The 21,622-nt window shown below is 50.4% G+C and overlaps 1 protein-coding gene across 2 annotated transcripts in view; it reads right to left on the reverse strand.

Moving 5' to 3' along the window:
- The window catches only part of TECPR2 (tectonin beta-propeller repeat containing 2), a 100,419-nt gene that overhangs the window by 43,888 nt on the left and 34,909 nt on the right, over positions 1–21,622 (reverse strand). For both annotated transcript variants that reach the window (XM_066278197.1, XM_066278196.1), the window contains exons 6-13: positions 16,214–16,529; positions 15,152–15,284; positions 12,272–12,577; positions 9,890–10,884; positions 6,876–7,059; positions 4,322–4,495; positions 2,368–2,548; positions 1,043–1,184 (exon numbers count right to left, since the gene is read on the reverse strand). In XM_066278197.1, the coding sequence (XP_066134294.1) occupies positions 1,043–1,184; positions 2,368–2,548; positions 4,322–4,495; positions 6,876–7,059; positions 9,890–10,884; positions 12,272–12,577; positions 15,152–15,284; positions 16,214–16,529 (2,431 nt within the window). The remainder of the gene's footprint in view (positions 1–1,042; positions 1,185–2,367; positions 2,549–4,321; positions 4,496–6,875; positions 7,060–9,889; positions 10,885–12,271; positions 12,578–15,151; positions 15,285–16,213; positions 16,530–21,622) is intronic.

Below are 21,622 nucleotides of genomic sequence, written 5' to 3' on the forward strand. Positions count from 1 at the left end.
GACAACACATTCTCGCCACTCTGGCTTATACCAAGTCATGAAAAGGTGGTTTGATTATACCCTTCTATTTCCCAAAGCCCTTCCTTTCCGGGGATCATACAGAAAAATTCTCCTTTCTTTGTTGAAATACCACTTACTTTGGAGGCCTTTTGAACAAGCAGAGATAGATGAATTTTAATTCTGGGTTTTTTCCCCTAAACATATTGTCTAGTCCTTTTTCTTAGCACATTTGTTCAGAATTAGGTCTTTGAATGGAAGCCATGAGTTTATTTAACAAAAAATAGATTTCTAAAGAACATCTAAATAAGTAAACAAAGTTTGTATACTTAAGCAAAGAAAGCTTTATGAGTTAATTCCTAAGATGAGAAGTTCTTGAAGTTTCTAATATGCTGGAATACAGCAAAGTCGAACTCATCAAACACTAAAAGTGAATACTGTTGGCCCTGGCTGGTTGGCTCAGAGGTAGAGCATCAGCCAGCATGTGAATGCCTAGGTTCAATTCCCAGTCAGGACACATAGGAGAAGTGACCATTGCTCTTCCACCCTTCCCCCTTCTAGCTCTGTCTCTCTTTTCCTCCCATAGCCATGGCTTGATTGGTTCAAGCACACCGGCCCCAGATGGGCAAAGCATCAGCCCCAGATGAGGGCTGCCAGATGTATCCCCAGCCGGGCACATGCGGGAGTCTGTCTTTCTAGCTCCCCTCCTCTTACTTGGAAAAGGAGAAAAAAGAAAAGAAAAATTAATACTGTTAGTTTAATCCCACCTCTCCCATCTCTCTAATTTTTCCATTGATTTGAGCAAGAGAGACATAGAGAAGCATCAACTCGTTCCATTTAGTTGTGCACTCACTGGTTGTTTCTCATATGTGCCCTGACCAGGGATCGAACCCTTGACCTCGGTGCATCAGCAATGCTCTATCCCTTTAGCCCCCCAGCCAGGGCCTCCCCACCTCTTTAAGGAAAAGAGAAGCAGTATAAAAGGGGAGCAGAACTCCCAACCCCAGGAGACCCCTCGCACGCTGCCCTGGAGCGGCACACCTACTTGCCACCAGTGGTCATCATCTCCTTGGGGCTTCTTGGAAACGATGCCAGTTCGGAACCACAGGTTTCCGTGGATGTCCAGGGCCCACAGGGTCTGCTGGTCCCCGAGAGTTATACAGACAGGTTCTAGAGCTTGCCTTTCACTGAAAACAGGAGGACACTGGAGTCAGCACCCAAGGTTGAGGCCCCCGTGGGTCTAGGACTGCTGGCAGCAGGAACGTGCCGGGGGTGGGGGAGCTCTGCATGGGGGAAGAAACACCCCATCCACAAGGTCCAGGAAAGGAAGACTGAGTTTTAAATTAAATTACTACGAAACATAAATTGCTCAATGTATCGCAGCTTCTGAAAGACATAATGAAGACCCAGAACGAGAGGGAAGCCTCTTAGGAGAAAGAGCCTAAGAAAAGGTGAGCAGGCACAGAAGGAATACAGGCCTGGGGCGTCACCTCACCGCGCCCTTCTCCCAGTGTGCTGGGCTGTGCTGGGCAGCTCCAGCTGGGCAGACGCTGCTCTCTCGCTGGGCAATGCTCTCCCCCACTGGTGCCGCCCCCCCCCCCAGCTGCCAACGCTCAGTTGCGGGTCCACTCTGCAAAGTGCTTGCCCGCATTTGCAGTGGAGCCACGGCGCCCTCAGCGCTGCATGCTCACGCCTGGGCCCGGACCGTCTACACTAAGCGCCCCGATCAGTTTACGTGGCTCCTCAGACTGGGGCTCCATGAGGGCGGGGCCGTGGCTCCGTCACCTCTGCACACCCAACCAGCAAATCTGGCTCACGAAAGGGTCTTTGCCCAAGTTTCCTGGGTGACTAAACGCAAACTAACAGCCGAATGTAATTTTTTTAAAGACTATTAATAATTTCACATTAGCAAAATGATTTTACAGTAATTCTGCAATTAAAGTTTTGAACGGTATAATGTGCCCAAACACAGTACAATTCAGAGATCAGTGGCGACTGCTAGGATGATGATAAAGAGAACTCTCTGTCCCTAACCACCTGAGGAACTACCCGACCCTGGGCAGTTAGTTCTGAGCAGACTGTCACAAGAGACCTGCGACTGCGTCATGCTCGAGGTTACAAAGGAGGTTGGCAGCATTTAGAAAAGCTAAGCTCTGGCCCAATGTCCAGCCTGCTGGTCAGAGGCAGATAGAGAGCATCCCCAAGGTCAGGCTGCCTAAACTGGCTCCAGCAACTGCAGAGAACAGCATTACCACAAAAGCCTTCAGGGAACCAGTTCTGCCACAGGAAGGTGCCCCCAGGTCCTTAAGGGGAGTCCAGCTGATGAAGAACAGGGTGGGACAAAGAAGACGCTGAGGGTGTCCCCATTACCTGACAATGTCACACTTCCACTGCTCCCCTTCAGGACAGAAGCTGCTCACGCCCTCCCGGTACAGGAGGGCTCTCTGCTCCGTCAGCACCCACACCACGCTGTTTCTGGTGGTCACCTGGGACAGGGGGTATGGACAGTCGACCCTGACGGCTCTGGCACAGGGGCGATCCACACTGAGACCTGCCAGGGAGGTGGACAGGAAGCCCCCAAAGACACACAGTCAGGATTTCACATTTCATTTTTATTCAGTTTACTTGTTTTTCTCTTTGGTATTTTACTATATTCTTCTGTAATAGTACTTTTTAAAAAGGTCTAGTCGACTATCAGAAGGCAAGGTGGTGGGTGGATTGAAGAGGGAGGGTATGGGGGGATAAATGCTGATAAAAGGAGACGTGACCCACAATACAAGTTGATGTGTTACAGAATTGTACACCTGAAACCTGTATAATTTTATTAACCAATGTCACCCCAATCACTTCAATAAAAAAGGAAAAATAAGCTAGCCAACATACACTAGTCAACCACTGCCCCGTGATTCTTTTTTCTTTCTTTTCTTTCTCCTTTTTTTATTTTTATTTTTATTTTTATTTTTGTATTTTTCCAAAGCTGGAAACGGGGAGATAGTCAGACAGACTCCTGCATGCGCCCGACCGGGATCCACCCGGCACGCCCACCAGGGGGCGACGCTCTGCCCACCAGGGGGCGATGCTCTGCCCCTCCGGGGCGTCGCTCTATTGCGACCAGAGCCACTCTAGCGCCTGGGGCAGAGGCCAAGGAGCCATCCCCAGCGCCCGGGCCATCTTTGCTCCAATGGAGTCTCGCTGCGGGAGGGGAAGAAAGAGACAGAGAGGAAGGAGAGGGGGAGGGGTGGAGAAGTAGATGGGCGCTTCTCCTGTGTGCCCTGGCCGGGAATCAAACCCGGGACCCCTTGCACGCCAGGCCGACGCTCTACCACTGAGCCAACTGGTCAGGGCCCCCGGTGATTCTTAAGGCACTGCCAGTTAGGAGGGCACCTGGCCCTTACCCTAAGCCAGAGCACCCTGTTTTCCCACCAGAAACAAAACCCAAATCCCCCAGAGCTATTTCCACTTGAAGGGAGACATAAGAACTGATCTGGAGAGACCAGGGCCAGCCTGCAGCCCAGGGGGTGGCGAGGCTGCCCACCAGGGCTCAGGCAGAGCTTCTGGGATGCCCCAGCCCTCCCACAGCTGAGGGAGAGGCAGACGGGCGAGGGCCTTGAACCTCAGGGAATCAGCCCTGACATTCATAATAGAGATTAAAACATTCCCTCAGCATCAGCAATATTAAAGGGTTAGAAGATTGATCTCTACATAAATCCAATGGGCCCCACAATCCTTTGCAGACCCTGATGCATAGCATTGCTTTGGGAAGCTCATATCCCATTTTGCTGACAGCACAGAAACACTGACTCTCCCTAGTTTATTTTTAATAAACAGTCCCACTGTGTCTGTTCCAGCAGTTAAAGGTTCCCTCAGGGAAGTTTCCTAGGACAAGTTGAACAGCAATTCAGAGCAAATGATTTCTCATTGTTTTTTTTCCTGACCCACATGTAAACACGTTAGAGAGGCAGGACTGTGACCTGGCTGAGAAACTGAGAAATCCAGCCAGGACTGCAGGGGAAAGGGTTGTAGTGTCATCTATTACTCTTTCCTCTCAGCTCTGACACTGCAGGAAAAGTGACACAGTGGTTACCATATGGAGAGTAAGACTGTTTCTGTACTTCACTAAATACTCCTGTTCATTCTTGCCCTAAATCTGTCCTGGGTTGAATCTGAATCCGTAGTAGAAAACTGCTAATACATTCTAAAGGAAAGTACTGTCTTTCTAGAAGTGTATTAATTTAAATTGTTTTTTAGCCTCTTAGTCATTGCGACTGTTCTAACGAAGCAATCACAGCAGACCCACCGGCACCTGCATGCCGCCCACTGTTACCTGTCTGCAGGTACAGGTCTCCGTTCGTCCTGATGACCCAGGCAGTGTCATCGCTCAGCGCCACAAAGACGGCCTGGGGCAGCGCCTCGTACCAGTGCCGCTTGCCCTTGATGGTCACTTTGCCACAAGCAAAAGCTCGGTTAGACTTCTGTTCAATCTTCCAGAGAAGGGCTCCTGTGCAAATAACTCTGGTCAGAATTATGCGGACAAAAACTCCATTCTGGGTGCTGCAGGGAGGGAGATTTCTAAGACACCCCGCTCTGCTCCAGTTCTCACTGGGGAGAGAGCCCGCAATACCCAGGTTTGAACCTTTGGCCACCACCTGCCAGCTGTGTGGCTTCTGGTATCATGTCCCTCAATGTCTCCAAGCCTCACTTCATCATCAGTGAAATGGTAAGAATGTATCAACGACACAGCACAGAGCTGGGCACCTCACTGGCACTCGTCACACTAACAGAGGCAGGGCCTGCCCTTAGGTTTACTGAGATGAGTCCCAAGTTAAATGAACATCATGGGGCACAATTAGTCACCTGAGATGGGAGGACAGTTCTACAGGGATTCCAATGGAGGGGAAGCTTCCAGACCAAGTAAAAGGACAAGATGCTAAAAAGGAAGCCCTGGAGCTGCACTGTGCCTTCTTCACTCAGAACGGGTTCTGATAAACAGCGCAGACAGGGAGAGGGAGGGAGGGGAGACAGGAGGGCACTCTGTGATGGAGGGTGTGGCACAGGCAAGGCCCCAAGGGTCAGAAGCTCCCGGGGAATGAGGCGAGCCCAGGGCTGGAGCAGAGGGCCGCAGTGAGGAGAGGCAGTGAGATAGACAGAGACGACCACAGCCTCAGCACTCCCTGAATGCCGATGGTCCCGGGCTCGCTCGCTCACTGAAGACGTGGCCCCGAGCCACCTCAGCCAAGAAGACTAACCTGGTGGAGACAGAGTCCTCAACAGACCAATGAGGGACTACATGGTCTGGAAACACAAGGTAGTTAATACAATCAAGGAAGAACCAAAGTTTCTAAACGACTGGGGAGATGAGCCCAAAGGTAAATGACAGAGAAAGAATTAAAACACATAGCTATATCATGCCAGCTAACAGAGTTGGTTACTTAAAAAAAATTTTTTTTAAATACTTTATTGATTTTACAGACAGGAGAGAAATGGGAGCATGCAATGGGAAGTAACAACTCATAGTTGCTTCATGTTAGTTGTTCATTGCTTGCTTGCTGTATGTGCCTCGACCAGGGAAGCCCAGGGTTTCAAACCGGCAACCTTGGAATTCCAGGCCAAAGGTTTATCCACTGCACCACCACAGGCAAGGCTATTTTAATTTTTTGTTGTTGTTGTTGTTGTTTTGTATTTTTTTTTCCCTGAAATTGGAAATGGGGAGGCAGTCAGACAGACTCCCGCATGTGCCCGAGCAGGATCCACCCGGCACGCCCACCAGGGGGCGATGTCTGCCCATCTGGGGCGTTGCTCTGTTGCAACCAGAGCCATTCTAGCGCCTGAAGCAAAGGCCACAGATCCATCCTCAGCGCCCAGGCCAACTTTGCTCCAATGGAGCCTTGGCTGTGGGAGGGGAAGAGAGAGACAGAGAGGAAGGAGAGGGGGAGGGGTAGAGAAGCAGATAGGTGCTTCTCCTGTGTGCCCTGGCCGGGAATCGAACCCAGAACTCCCGCACGCCAGGCCGATGCTCTACCACTGAGCCAAATGTCCAGGACCCAGTGTTGGTTATTATCTCGGTCATTCTCTAAGGAAAAATATTTTTCAAACAACCAGAGATAAAACCAAGCAACCCTGACAAACTAGTATTTTAAATAATGACAAAGATTAGGGAGAATTAAAGGAAGTCCATCGTAAAGTCACAGAAGACCAGTCCAAGGTCACAGGAGTAGTTCTGAGTTCCCTTCCAACGTCCTAATGACAAACCAGGCACTCCAAGACAGGTATACACTTCTGCTCTACCTGCTCACCCCAGCAGATGCCCTGGGCAAACATCATGACAGGACAGATGGGCAGGTCTTCTGCCCAGCGGTGCTGCATTCGAGAAACATCTCCCAGCTCAGTAAAAAGGCCTGATCATGGCATCAGAGAATGAAGGCTTTTTCTTTTTATAGTCAGGGAGTGGACCATTCACCAAAAGAGCACATATATAGCTTATTTAAAAACAATTTCTAAAAAGGAAATAAAATAATCTGAACATATCTAACATGCACAGGGCCATCTTCCTTAGTTGTTACTTTAAAGCAATACTAAGAAAAAGAACCACATTTTATTTTAAAATGGGTATGTTAATATCTCTAAAAAAATCCTCAATATTCAAGCTATCTGTACAGCCTACCAAAAATATTTCGATGTTACTATTGCAATTAATAAAAAAACCAAAAACACAAACTTAACATCCATTTCCACTATTAAACTGACATCAAATAAAGCAATTCACATGGTTTGGAGAAAAGCTCTCCACCCAGGAAAAGGCAAGTTTTTGAATGGGCTGCATGCAGAGACCCTGAGCTGCTGGGCTGTAACCCGGGGCAGGAAGCAGGGCGCAGACGAACCTGAGGGTGAGACTGCCACCTGCTGGACGGCATCTTCAAATTTCTGCCAGCGCAGCCCCGCGCCTGGCAACGCACTGCAGAACAGGCCACCTTTGTAGTCCAAGCACCAAACATACTTCTCGGAGACCACCAGGCTGAGGATGCCATAGCCAGGGCCAGAGTAGCCCATCCAGCTTTCTGCAAGCTAAGGACAGAGGGCAGTGAGTTCTGTGGCAAACAACACAGCTGCGTCTGCCGCACTGCTTCAACGAGAAAAGTGTGCTGGATTATCATTCCAGTCAGAGCTGCAGGGACCACTGAGCGCCGGGCAGAGGCCCGCCACACTATCTCCAGAGCGTGGCTGCTGGACACATTCTGACTTGTGAGCTGCTGTCCTCTTAAAGGCCCCACTGCATCCCTGGGTAACACAGTCATCTCATGGCGTCCTTCCTAACATAAAGCTTACATTAAAAGGACCTTTGCTCCACAGGTATCGCTCACCTTACACAAAGATGTCATCTGTACACCAAAGCATTACAGATGCATTAGAAACAGCTCTACCAGCTGCTTCTATACGTGTATGTATGTATATATTTTAATTTTAATTAATTAATTTTTTTTTTTTACAGAGACAGAGAGTGAGTCAGAGGGATAGACAGGGACAGACAGACAGAAATGGAGAGAGATGAGAAGCATCAATTATTAGTTTTTCATTGCGTGTTGCAACACCTTAGTTGTTCATTGATTGCTTTCTCATATGTGCCTTGACCGTGGGCCTTCAGCAGACCGAGTAACCCCTTGCTTGAGCCAGCGACCTTGGGTCCAAGCTGGTGAGCTTTGCTCAAACCAGATGAGTCTGCACTCAAGCTGGCGACCTCGGGGTCTCGAACCTGGGTCCTCTGCATCCCAGTCCGACGCTCTATCCACTGCGCCACCTCCTGGTCAGGCTATGTATATATTTTAAACCACATTTTCAAATACTGTTCCAATTGTAGTGCGCAGGCCTAGCATGTGGCTCACGGAAATCTGGCGAGGACGCTACCACGCTGAATTTTATAGATGAAGGTTTACTTGCTAGAATTCCTTTAAAAATAAAAGCTAAATAAAGTCTTTGTTCTCTGCAAAAGAAATCAACGTATTTGCACAATCACCCATATGTGAAGGTAATTGTTTCAAAGAGAATGCGGCCCCTACCCTTCTCAATCTGGCCCTGCTCACCATGGTGAGCCTTACCCACCACCCAAAACCCCCACAAAATTTCTTTCTGGCCACCTAGAAGGGCACGGAGGGGAGGGGACGAAGGCAGGGGCGAGGTCCCCAAAGCACCAGGCTCCCTCTTCCCCGGAAAAGGGCTTTTCTAAAGGTTTAGCCTGGAATCCCCAGAGACCACCCCATTGACCTTGTATGCCTGGTAATGCTGTCACTGGTGGGTGCCCCGCTGTGGCTCGCACATCCTGCGCTGTGCTCACCACCATCACCCGAGTCCCACTCGACCACACTGACCTGACGCTGACATCCACGCCCGGCCGTCACGTGCCCTGTGCGTCCCGGCACCACAGAGCCTGGTGGCCGAGGCACTCGGGAGAGGACAAGCACACGGAAGACTGATGAAGGTCAGGCTCTTGGGACTTCGTCTCAAAACGAGTTAAGCTGCACGTTTCACTTTTGAGACCAGACAGCCCAGAGGCTGAGAGGAGTCCTGGGTCAGCCTGCTCCTCACTTGCTATTCATAAGCCACTCGACTGTCCTGCCTGTTTCCTTCTCTGTAGAGCAGGACAACAGCATCTGCTTCCTGGCTTGTTTTGTTTTTAGAGAATCAAATGAGTTACACTTGTGACGTGCTGGCCTGGTGCCTGGCACATACATAGTGAGAGCTGCCCAAATGCCACCCATTATCAGCACCGAGCGCTCAGTGAGACATCTGGGGAGAGCACAGGTGACTAGAAGCTCATACTCCTCACCAACCTCACATCTACTCGGAAGAAAAAGTTGCAACACATGGTTCATTTTGAAACCAAATACTTCTGATAGCAATCACCTGCTAAGGAATGTAAACACTGATTTAAAAATCATGTTTTTATATAAAATAACCAAAGATAGTTGTCTCTTAGCTGCATGGGCTGGGAGGACCCGTGGGCTGGGAGGACGCACGGGCTGCTGGACCCCAGGCTTGGTCTCTGCACCACCTATGGGGTCCTGGCACCAATGCTGCAGGCTAAGGAGATAGCTGTCAGGAAAGGGACTGGGTTCTTTTTTTTTTTTTTTGTATTTTTCTGAAGCTGGAAACGGGGCGAGACAGTCAGACAGACTCCCGCATGCGCCCGACCGGGATCCACCCGGCACGCCCACCAGGGGCGACACTCTGCCCACCAGGGGGCGATGCTCTGCCCCTCCGGGGCGTCGCTCTGCTGCAACCAGAGCCACTCTAGCGCCTGGGGCAGAGGCCAAGGAGCCATCCCCAGTGCCCGGGCCATCTTTGCTCCAATGGAGCCTTGGCTGCAGGAGGGGAAGAGAGAGAGAGGAAGGAGGGGGGAGTGGAGAAGCAAATGGGCGCTTCTCCTATGTGCCCTGGCCGGGAATCGAACCCTGGTCCCCCGCACGCCAGGCCAATGCTCTACCGCTGAGCCAACCGGCCAGGGCCGGGACTGGGTTCTTGCTGTGGGTTCCGGGAACACTGTCTGAAGAGGGGTGGGGACAGTCCCTACCTGCCACCTGCTCAGAGCCTTCTCTGCCACGAGCGCCCAGTCCTCTGCCCACTGGCTTTCTGGAATGGCCCCTAGGCAACTCCGCCCTTCCAGGGCAGCTAACACTGAGTGCCTGTGCTGGGCGGGGTGCTGCTTTTGCTGGAGAAGTGGATGACTAAGCAGGGGTGACAGGTCAGCCTAAGCCCAGGCCATTCAGTCTCTGCACCAAAATCCCCCCACCCAGATTTCAAAACATTTTGCCTGCATGTTTTGCAATAGAAATATTTCTCTCCTTAACAAGGAAAATAACCAGGTCACCAATGACGTCCCTAAAGAAAGCAGCCCACATACTTGATCTGACTTCAGCAGCCCAGGGTCGTCAGTGACCGGCTGGCTCAGGTCCTGCAGGGAGCGACTGCCTCCGAGCTCCCTCACACTTGTCTCTGAGGACGAAGAGGGCAGCCCGTGGGCGTAGATGTCCTCCTCGTCGCTGGATGTCAGCGCCTGGTCCTGGGAAGGGGGCTCGAGGCAAGGCCTGTAGGCACTGGCCACCAAGGCGGAGGCTGGACGAGTCCGTTGTCCACCCAGACTCCCCAAATCACATTCTGAAGTAACCCCTGCCGTCTGGCCTGTGTCATCATCAGTGACAGCGTGCCAGGGACCCGAGCTGTGGGCGCCAGGAGCCTCCAGGCGGGTTAGGGGGCCCTGTTCCCCACTGCTCTCCGCAGCGCCACCTGCATCAGCTCTGGTTCCCAGCAGCCATCCCCCAACACTGGGGGCCTGGCCGGGGCTGGAAGGCACGGGGGGCAAGGCCAGGAGCGGGACTTCAGACAGTGCGCTGTGCGAGTACTCAGACTCCTGGTGCCCCGGACCCTGGGCCCCAGCAGAGCTGTCCTGTTCTTGGCAAGGTGACTGTCTGCTGTTGGGTCCATCATCGGCAGAGCGAGTCTCCTCCTTGAGGTCTGGGCCCTCACCGCCTTGCTCGTCTTCCCATGGAGGCAACGGGGAACTCAACTGCCCGCTGCGCAGCTCTAGCTCGCCTGTCCAGTTCCATCGTGGGATTTCCGTTCTCATGTCATCTTCACGGAGGAGGTCAGGGGCGGGCTCCGGCACCTCCAGGACACTAAATGCGTCCGGGTCGTTGTTTTCCTGCAGGACACCATTCACCTCACCACTGAGGCCGCTCTCCCAGTCGGGGGACTCCGTGCTCAACTGATCCACGATGCTGCCCAAACTGGAGGTCACGGACAGCAGGTCTGTGCTCAAGGACTGGGGACTGTCACCAGGAAACTCACAGCAGGGAGTCGACTCGAGGGAACTGTGCCAGGCGTTCCTGCTTCCGCCCTCTAATTTAAAATAAGAACACGCTTAAGAAAAAATAAATTTTAAATGAAGAAAAAAATATTTTAAATAAATAAAAAATGCATTTTAAACTGGCGAAGAATAATGTCTTAAGTACAAATTATGCCAATGCAGAGATGTTTCAAATGGATGCAAATAATCCTATACAAAATGGGCTCTAAGGCCTAAGTCACAAAATGGTTTTTTTTCCCTTCTTTTCCAAGTGAGAAGAGGGGAGATAGAGAGACAGACTCCCGCATGCATCCCAACCAGGATCCACCCGGCAACCTCTGCCTGGGGCTGATGCTCTGTCCATCTGGAGCCATGCTCGCAACTGAGCTAAATATATTCTGCTCACAAAATACACTGCTCACAAAAGTCAGGGGATCAGGGGAGGTGCAGATACTCCAGTACTTTCAGCAGCTTTTGTACAGTACACTTTCACCAATGAAATAAGTTGGTTTTGCATCTCATTTGCATAATTGAACAACTTTCTTTGACTTGTCGTTTGCTTTTCTGATGTTCTTATTTAATTTAAAAAAATCAAATGCTTCTTTTTTTATCGCTTCATATTCATTTTGAAATATCCCCTAATTTTTGTGAGCAGTATATTTTTAGCACTTGAGGTGGAAGCTCCATGGAGCCATCCTCAGCGTTTGGGGCCAATTTGCTCGAAACAATATATCCATGGCTGTAGGAAGGGAAGAGAGAGAGAGAGAGAAGGGGGAGGGGTAGATAAGCAGATGGTCGCTTCTCCTGTGTGCCCTGACTGGTAATTGAACCCGGATATCCACAAGCTGGACCAATGCTCTACCGCTGAGCCAACCAGCCCGGGCTAACTCACAAAATGTTAACTAAGAAAAATAAAAGAACAAATGAATTACAGACCAACTTTTAAAAAATTATTAAAATGCTTAGGAATCTAATAAAATGTTCCTTCAATACTGCAGTGATCTTTAGCTAAGAGACTCAACAGGCAGCATGGAGTAAGAAGTTAGAGACACTCAATGTTAAGTCCTGTATCTGGCAACAAACACATCCAACAGCAAACATAAGATGGTCCATCCAGATATTGGTGTGAATCTGGTTTCCATGATCTGCATTTAGGTTCATAGTATCTCTGGTCTAACAAATGATATACATGAATAAATCAAAACTTTTACTTAAGTATTGGAAAGTGCAAAGCTCAGACCTGTTAGGCAGGTGCTTAGCACGCCGTGTGTGTTACTGAGACCTTGCAGAGATGCTTTACCTGTGAATGCATGTACAGGGTACCTCACGGAACCACCCCGTGAGGAAGGAACACTCTTTCCTGAAGACCTTCTGCTGCTCCGTGAGGCACGTGCCCCTTCAGCGAGCAGCCGTGCTCCCAAGCCCCCGGAGCACACGTACCTGCCCTCTTCTTCCTCTTCTTCTTCTTTACTTTGAGAGGCTTTACAACGAGCTCCTGGTCAAAGTCTTCTGAGCTAATGACACTGAACCTCTGCAGGGTGGGCTGGCCGCTCTTGCCCAACTCCGGGGCAGCCTGGGGCCCGGAGCTGCTGTCGGTGGAGTTGAGCGAGCTGCTCCTGCTCCGCGGCTCGCTGGCCACGGACGCGCCCCTGAGCCTCGTCTCGGAGGCCGTGGGCTCTGCTGGCCTCTCTGCATGCTGCACATGGACCTGCTCCGTGCATCCTGGCGTCTCCAGACTGTCTCGCACTGGGAAAGGAGAGTTTGGTTTTACTACTGCTTATCTGAGAGAAAGCTGATGTGCTCTTACGTTGCCCTGCCCTATACACCAGCCTGCTGAATTACAGACACTAGCAAAACTCAAAGAATCGCACAGAAGATTTCAACCAACGGCTTTGTTCTCTATGGAGTTCACGTACCAAACTCAGTGCACTACCTCCCCATAGCTGTCTTGTAAATAACTCAGTGGGAAGGCAGCACCCCGGAGCGGAGAGCATCTCTCACTGACTCACCGACAGCTTGTAAAGGAGGAGGCCTGTCTGAAAGGGGGCTTAGTGCAATCTTATACTCATCCTGTGCTTTGAATATACTTTAATATTACTTAAAAGGCATTTTAAAAATACAGTGTGTCCGTAAAGTCATGGTGCACTTTTGACTGGTCACAGGAAAGCAACAAAAGACAATAGAAATGTGAAATCTGCACCAAATAAAAGGAAAACTCTCCCAGTTTCATACCTATTCAGTGCAGTTCGATGTGGGCTCACACACAGAATTTTTAGGGCTCCTTAGGTAGCTATTCCGTATATCCTCTACAGACTCCTCACTGACTGATGGCCTACCAGAACAGGGTTTCTCCACCAAACTGCCGGTTTCCTTCAACTGCTTATCCCACCGAGTAATGTTACTCCTATGTGGTGGCACTTCATTATAAACATGCCGATATTCACGTTGCACTTTGGTCACGGATTTGAATTTAGCGAGCCACAGAACACACTGAACTTTCCTCTGTACCGTCCACATCTCGAGTAGCATGGCCGTGGGCTGCTCCGCTGTATACACGGTGTTACGTCATCATCTGCGCATGTGCACATGCTGCCACATCATCCTACAGAAACTGGGAGGGTTTTCCTTTTATTTGGTGTAGAATTCACATTTCTATCGTCTTTTGTTGCTTTCCTGTGACTGGTCAGAAGTGCACCATGACTTTACGGACACACTGTACATGTATCCCTATAACTAAATTTCTCAAAATTCAAGGGGAAAAAGGTCCTTTTCTACTAGAACGCACTCAAGACAGATACTGATTATAGCAGTCAGTCCCGATCCGAGAAGAACGAGCAAGAGGAGCGGGTATGGACTGTCACGTGCCGAGCTCTGTCCCCGTGACTAAGAGCCAGCAGGTTTCCCACCTCCCTGGACTCATCCTTCTCTCAACAGGACACTAGAAGTTCACCAGGGTCAGAATAGCTCCAGACATAGTCCAACTCATCACAGGACTGCGGACCACTCTGATCTACTGGGTGCCAGACACCACTCTAGGGGCTGAGACAAGACACGCCATCAACCAGGCAGAGGACCGCCTGTTCTCCCGGGGTCCTCAGGAGCGCAGTGGGCCCAGAAGAGCAGGACTCTGCTGAGTGGAGCCCAGGACAGGGCACTGACCTGCAGGAGGTCACCAAGCTCACGGCAGATCTTGGTCTAGAGCTGTGTTGTCCAGTATAGAAGCCATTAGCTATGCCGCTATTTAAACTCAGATTAACTAAAATTTACAATTTAGTTCCTCAGTTGCACCTGCCAGATTTCAAGAAGCTAGCAGCCACGTGTGGGCAGTGGCCACCTACGGCCAGTGCAGATACAGAGTAAGGAAGGGACAAGGCTACTCCCACCTCAGAGAGGAAGGAGGAGAGGCAGTGGGTGCAGGGACATGGGTCTCGCGCTTCCCACTGGTCTGTTAGCAGAGTCAAACGGAATGAATACCTGTGGAAGTGCTCTGTGAACCTCAGAGGCCCCACGAATGCGGGGGCTCTGGGGCCAGACAGACGGCCCCGGTGTACTGCTCACACACTGCAGCGCTGGTGCCTTTGGGACCCTCACGGCACCTTGCTGAGCCTCAGCCTCCTCAGCTAGAGACTTGGAACCTTCTGTACAGGGCTGTTCGGAGGATTTTATAAGATCACAAATGTTCAGTACTTGGCAAAAGCTCTGGAACAGAGTGAGCACAAGTGAGTGAGAGTGAGGGGGCCACGGGGGGCTGCAAGCTGCTCTGGTCCCTCCCAGGCCAGCTCGCGGGGCAGCCCCACACACATTAAGTACCATGGATGTGTGCACGGGAGTACGTAGGACGATTCTTTACTCATTAGAATTTAGGTTTATTTGAATTACAAAAAAAGTCAAATGCACAGAGGATAATAACCAATCCTACAAGGAAGAACTGCATTAAGGGTGAAAGATACATCCCAGATGACAGATTTAAATGTAAAATCTTATGCAAACCTAAGTTTTTGAGGGGTATTCATCCCACATGCTGTCCAGAGCATCAGAGGTCAGCCAATGGGCACTGGGTGCTGCTCCCATGTACCCAACCTCCCCACCTTCCAGACTCACGCAGGGAACTACCAAGTGTGAGACCCCGTCTGACGTGGGCCGAGACGTAGGCATGTCATCTGCAAGGAAAGCTCTGTAAACAGTCTTTTAGGAATCATGAGAAACCAACCAGATGCCTCTTTGTTTAGATAAAGCTACAATCACTTAACTAGTAAAACAGTAGGTTTTATAAATGAAAACTACAACTGTACACACAGCACCTTTCTTACAAATACAAACCTATTGATGCTAGTCCTTCCGGCCGGCTCGAAATCCTTATAATGTTCCTATCTCCCTTTAAGAGAAAGATTTCATTTTCTGTGCAGGAAACAGACACAATATCACCCGATCCTTCCAAACCAGCAATGGTGGCCTGTCGAAAAACAAAAACACAGAAATCACAGACTGAACAACAGTAATTCATCAGTGCCCACGAGCCTGGGAGAAACCCCAGTAACTCAGATGGTAAGCCTGTGCAACAGCAGCTTCCTGACCTTCTTAGGGCCACGCAGCACACAGTGCGGCCACATCTGACACAGGTGTCACCTGGAGTCACACCCGCCGCCAGGGAAAGCACGTGGCTGAGGAAGTCTCTCCCCAGCCCTGGCCACTCTCTGCACCAGGGCCCCCTGCTCCTCACCCCCTAGGACAAGGAGCTCCGCCTCCCTGGGGGACCTGCCTTGCGGCCTCACACAGCTCTGTTCTGAAGACAAAGAGAAGCAAAGATGAAGGGTTTTCCTTTTTAAGTTCCTACAGCCGACTGTAATGGCAATAATCTACTATTACCCTGACTTAACCAGAAATTGCTTCCTACCATGATTTAAAGACACTGGAAAGCTGCCCAGTGAGGCAAAATAACGTGTCTCCATTTGAGGAGAGGGAGCAAGGGTGAGACTAGGGTGGAAAGAAAGCTGGAGAGAGACCCCTGTGTGGCTCAGCGGCACGCTGGGGAGCGCGCCTTGGAAGCGATTCTGTTACTGTTTCCATCAAGGTTGTGTCTTCATTTAACACGCTCACAGTCATTTGGTAGTCAGAAAAAATATGTGACCCAAATAGAGTATGAAGAACAAGTTTAATTTTGTGCCTAAATGTAAAAAAAAAACCCACAATTTCTTGGCAGGAGGCAAGGCTATGAATAGCAAACCAAATACTTTTGAAAGCTATAAAAATAACCAAACCTTCACCTATTTCCTTGAATGACCCAGAGGAAAAGCAAGGCGCGAGAACCCATACTGTTCTGTTCTGAGAGGAACCCCAGATAAGCCCTTAGGTACCAAGAGGTGTTGCGATCACATCACTTACCTGGTTGATGGTGTCTAGGAGGTAGATACTGTACTCATTCCAAGTCAACACCCAGCCTTCTCGGAAGAAACACGAGACCAGCCCCAGGTGTTTCTCAGGTAAGCTGCCACTCCCCCTGTTGAAGGATGATTCCAGGCGCGGGTACAGTTCGAAAGGCCTGACTCCTCCAGCAAAGACATCTTTTAAGATAAATGTGGCTTGAACAGTCCCATGGACGTCAGCCTTCCACAGCCGGAGCCCTGGCCGCGACGCGTACAAGGTCAGATCACTCTGCTTACAAAGTCCTGGTATGAAACAAGCACCAAATTTCCCAGTGCTGGAATTAAAAAGAAAGAAAAGCAGATAGATAAGAGTGCAGTGGTTACGGGGGTGGGGTGGGGGGGAGTGGGGGGAAGGGTATAAAGAGGGACAAATATAAGGTGACAGAGGATTTGACTTTGGGTGATGGGTATACAACATAACTGACTGTCCACATGATGTGGAGATGTTTACCTGAAATCTGTGTACTCTTGTTGATCAATGTCACCCTGTTAAATTTAATTTTCTAAATAAAAATAAACAAATAAATAAGAAAGAAAAACAGATACAGACTGATTTAAAGTGATTGCTGTTAACTATAACAAGAATTTTTTGGCTAAGCCTAAACAAGACTGACTTTTTTTAGAAACCTTCTCTGGTTCTCTTGTTGATTGAACCACACTGTCACCCTGTGCGGAAAGGACGAGGTCTCTCCTATTCGCCTTACAATGCCCGGAGGAGGCTGTACCGACAAGCACACACCCTACCCTGGTTTCAGGTCACCACTCCCTGGGCGTTGCACCCACCCAGGGCTTCCTCTGCATCTCCTGGTTAATCCTCATGACCCTGTGTGGCAATACTACGATTCCCACTCTAGAGAAGGAACGACTGAAGCAGGAGGAGACAGAAGAAGGTCTTGCCTATCGCCCCTGCTCCGAAATCCTGCTCCTTCTGACCACCAGGCTCACTCCCACGTCTGCATGAAAGAGCTTGATGTCTGGGGTCTGGGCTGCCCTTTCAGAATTCCACTACACCAGCAGAGAAACCAAATCTCCCTTCTGGTCCCTAGGCTTACTATTTTTAAAATTATGAAAAATATAACACAATCAAAAGAATATTCATAACACACACATACACTCGCACATATAAATGAAGACTGGTAATGAAATGCACACCCGGGAACCCTCCTTCAACTTCATAAGTAAGCCACCAGCGACATTGCTGATGCTCTCATGCCCTGAAAGGTCCCTCCTCTCCGTTCCCAGGTGTCAGCACTAGACTGAGTTCTGTACTTACTGTTCCCTTGCTTTCACTGACAGCTCAGCCACATATCCATGCCTCCCTAATTCTGAACTGTTTGTCTGCATTTGTATTAAAAAAAATATGGTGCTCTTTGTATACTTTTGAAACTTGCTTTTAACTTCACATTATATTTCTAAGACCTGTCCTTGTTGATGACAAAGCTGTGGCTCACTCACTGTCATTGTACAGGACCTCATGGTCACCTCCTCGCTCTCTTGTCGATGGGTATTTGAACTCTTTCTCTTTTTTAAGATTTTATTTATTGATTTTTAGAAAGAGAAGGGGGGGCAGGAGGGAGAGAGAGAAGGGGGTGGGGAGGAGCAGTTGCTTCCTCTATGTGCCCTGACCGGGCAAGCCCAGGGTCTCAAACCTGTGACCTCAGCGTTCCAGGTTGAATCCTTTACCCACTGTGCCACCCCAGGTCAGGCTTGGGTTATTTTTCATTTTGAACAATAGTGCTATGAGCCTTTTTACACATAACCTCCTAGTATACAGGTATAAGAGCTTGTCAAGATCTTAGAAGTGTAATTGTTGGGTTGCTGAGTAAGATCAAGTTCCAGTGGGAGGCCATGTTAAACTCTTCTCAACGTGACCATCTAACGATATTCCCGCCAGCGTCTCTGCGTGCTCATGACTCCACATCTTTGCAGGTCTCAGACGACTTCCATTGCGCTCACATGCTAAGAAGTTCAGTTCAACCCCAAGTCCTGCTCATCTCTCTCCACAACATGTCTCTGACTTTGAACAGTAGAAGACACCTGGGCCCAAGTTCCAGCTCTGACATTCAATAGCTACGTGGTGTGTATCCTCTTTAGACATAGTTTTCTAATCTGTAAACCAGAGATAATAATTCCCAAGGTTGAAGTGAGGATTAAATGACATAATCTATGAAGGCACAAAGAGCAATGCGTGTGACAGTGCAAGTCCCCACAATGAGTGTCTCGCTCCTTACGGTCACTGCACATGGCAGCATGCCCAGCCTTCTGAGAGGCAGTCCCCAGAGACCACCCACACAGTCACCCCAATCAAGTTACCCGGACGTTTCTCTGCACCTCAGTGTCTCACCAGAACCCTCTGGCACCCCAGTGACTAACCCCTGAGGACAGGGACCAAGGAGGATATCGAATATCAAATTCACTTTGAAAGGAAGACTGTCAGACTAACCAAAATGTTCACAGACAGCTCTTCAGGGAGCGTCATGTTCCATCACGGCCTCTGTCGGCCCTGCTTTGGGGAGGCTCTCTAACAGAAAGACCCAAAGGAATTCTAGCCGGGCAGCCACGACCTCTTCCTCTTGCCTCTCCTGTCAGACCAACTTCTATCTGGTGACCCAACATGTCCATCTGTCTCCTTCTATCTATAGATCCCCTTACAGATCTCCTGTCATTTCCATTTCATTTGTTCACCTTAGGTGACTAACGCAATCACTTTAACAAACATTTAGTGAGGTCCTGTATTATGTAAGACACCGTTCGGTGCTGCGGGCCACACAAAAGATCAATCAGACGAGATCCTGGCCCTCTCTCACCTCATACAGCAGCGGCCATGTGCGCGGACAATTACGACAACATCTTGGAGGGCCACCTCTGAGGTGAAAGAGCCGCCCAAAGAGTACAGCAAAGGGGACACATTGTGACTACAACATAACAAGGCTGGACCCTGGGACCCAAGGCTGGACTGAGTGGACAATCACCAGGCAGAGAAGAGGGAGACAGGCATGCTGGGGAAAGGGACACGCTAAACGGGTGCTGGCAGGCTGGCTGGTGGAAAGAAGGCAGAGAAGTTGAGGGTGGCTGGCTAGAGCCAGGTGCAAATACCCTAAAGCCTGACTCGCCACCATCCATCCACCTGCCGTTACCCTGCAGCACTTGCTGGTGTCATTCTGAACTGGACATAGGAATACTAGTTTTAAGGTCTAAGCACTGCAGGATTCTAACATCATAAATAAATTAACCTAGCTTCTTAATTTTGGTGGAGATGATTTTCAGAAAAATCATTGATGACTTGCAAAAAATACTTTAGTTCCCTTCATGAGACACATTAATACGAAAGGAGTGCTTTGTGGTTAACAAATTCTAGCCATGAAACAAACAGTGGCCCTGGCCGGTTGGCTCAGCGGTAGAGCGTCGGCCTAGCGTGCAGAGGACCCGGGTTCGATTCCCGGCCAGGGCACACAGGAGAAGCACCCATTTGCTTCTCCATCCCTCCGCCGCGCTTTCCTCTCTGTCTCTCTCTTCCCCTCCCGCAGCCAAGGCTCCATTGGAGCAAAGATGGCCCGGGCGCTGGGGATGGCTCTGTAGCCTCTGCCTCAGGCGCTAGAGTGGCTCTGGTCGCAACATGGCGACACCCAGGATGGGCAGAGCATCGCCCCCTGGTGGGCAGAGCGTCGCCCCTGGTGGGCGTGCCGGGTGGATCCTGGTCAGGCGCATGCGGGAGTCTGTCAGACTGTCTCTCCCTGTTTCCAGCTTCAGAAAAATGAAAAAAAAAAAAAAAAGAAACAAACAGTGCTCTCTAATTTTAAAAATAAATTACAGTGCCACAGACCTGAAATGCCAAGCATGAACAGAGAACCCAAGACAAGGATGCAAGTGTGAGATGGGTGCAGGGAGTGAGCCAAAGCCGATAACCCAGCCCCCACAGGCCACCTATCAGGCACAAGAGGACTCCACCCCAGAGCCTGATGCTGGTCCTGACTGAGGCAGGCTCCACACCACACAGGCACCTACTGCTGCAGGCGGGCGCTGCTGCCGCAGGGTGTCCCTGGCATGTGGACCGCGGGAGACACAGCAGTGGGTACAGAGGTGTCCTGACATAATGCCACAGAAACAGAGGACAAAGAAACGACATGTTTGGGGATGGCTGGTCCCGAGACTTTCTGGGAGGAACATATACTGTCTTGTCCAACCTGAGGTGCAGACTTGATCAGAAGTGGCCCGCCTCATCTGTCACCACCAGGTCCCCCACCAACCCCCGCCTGCCCCTACCCACTTCTCCACAATCACTGGCTCCCTTCTGAATCCATGAACACTGCAAGCCCTGGCCTGATCCCAGGGCTTGGCCTTGGATGCTCCCTGGGAGCTGCTCTGCCCACACTCCAGGCTGCAGCTCCAAGATCATTTCCTGACTGTGCCAGGAGAAGGCCCCTGCCCACCCAACCCCCATGCTTCGCCCAATCGTCTCCTCCACAGCACTACTGTGGCCCACACGTTCATTCTGCTTGAGGGCAGAGTCCTGTCTCCGCCCAAGTGTTCAGTGCAGCACCCCGTCCAGGGACGGTGGCCGATACCCTCCCTAAACACAACCCCAGGTAGCACGCAAGAGAAAGAGCCTTAAGACACATATTCAGGGTCATCCTCCTGTCTCAAAGGCTCAGTAAAACCCATGTCCCAGTGAGGAAGGGGACACACTGGTTGGTTTCTGCTCCCGGAACGAAGCCTGGCACACAGCATGCCTTTAATCAACGTGCCGGACGTGACTACGGACACACCAAGCAAGGCTGAGAGTTGTTCAGGTTTCACAAAAGAGCCTAGAATGCCAGGTGTGAAGAGAAAGAGGGTACGTGGCGCAGGTAAAAGGTAACTGCTTGGTAAATCTTCACATTCCACCTTCCCTGCAAAACGTTACCATGCAGTAAGACACCGACAGACAGACCCAGACAGAACATCAGGCAGAGGCGTGGGACACTGGCCAAGGGAAATCAGGAGCGATGCCGAGGACACTAAGCCCAAGCTGCACATCTCACTGCATTTTCAGGGGCTGACAGGAGACTACTGCTGTTAAGGAGGCTAAACTGCTGGTGGAATTAAGGAGTATTCAGCAGGGCAGACAGAAGCTGAAGGCAGGCACTGCAGTGCCTTTTCATAGCTAGGGGCTGCCACACAGAACAGAGAATAAACTTTCACTGTGCTGCCGAGAGGGACAGGACACAGAACAATGCTGGCTCCACCGGTCTGACCTCAGCTGTCTCTCTCCCGACGGCACTGCCAGCCGCAGGGTGCCAGCTTCAGCGGGCCCTCACCAGCACCTGCCAGTCCTGCCGCGTTTCCCATTCAGCCTGCCGCCCACTCTCCCGGACCCTAACCCTCTCCT

The sequence above is a fragment of the Saccopteryx bilineata genome, chromosome 4 (genome assembly GCF_036850765.1).
Source record: "Saccopteryx bilineata isolate mSacBil1 chromosome 4, mSacBil1_pri_phased_curated, whole genome shotgun sequence".
In the NCBI taxonomy this organism is placed as follows: Eukaryota; Metazoa; Chordata; class Mammalia; order Chiroptera; family Emballonuridae; genus Saccopteryx; species Saccopteryx bilineata.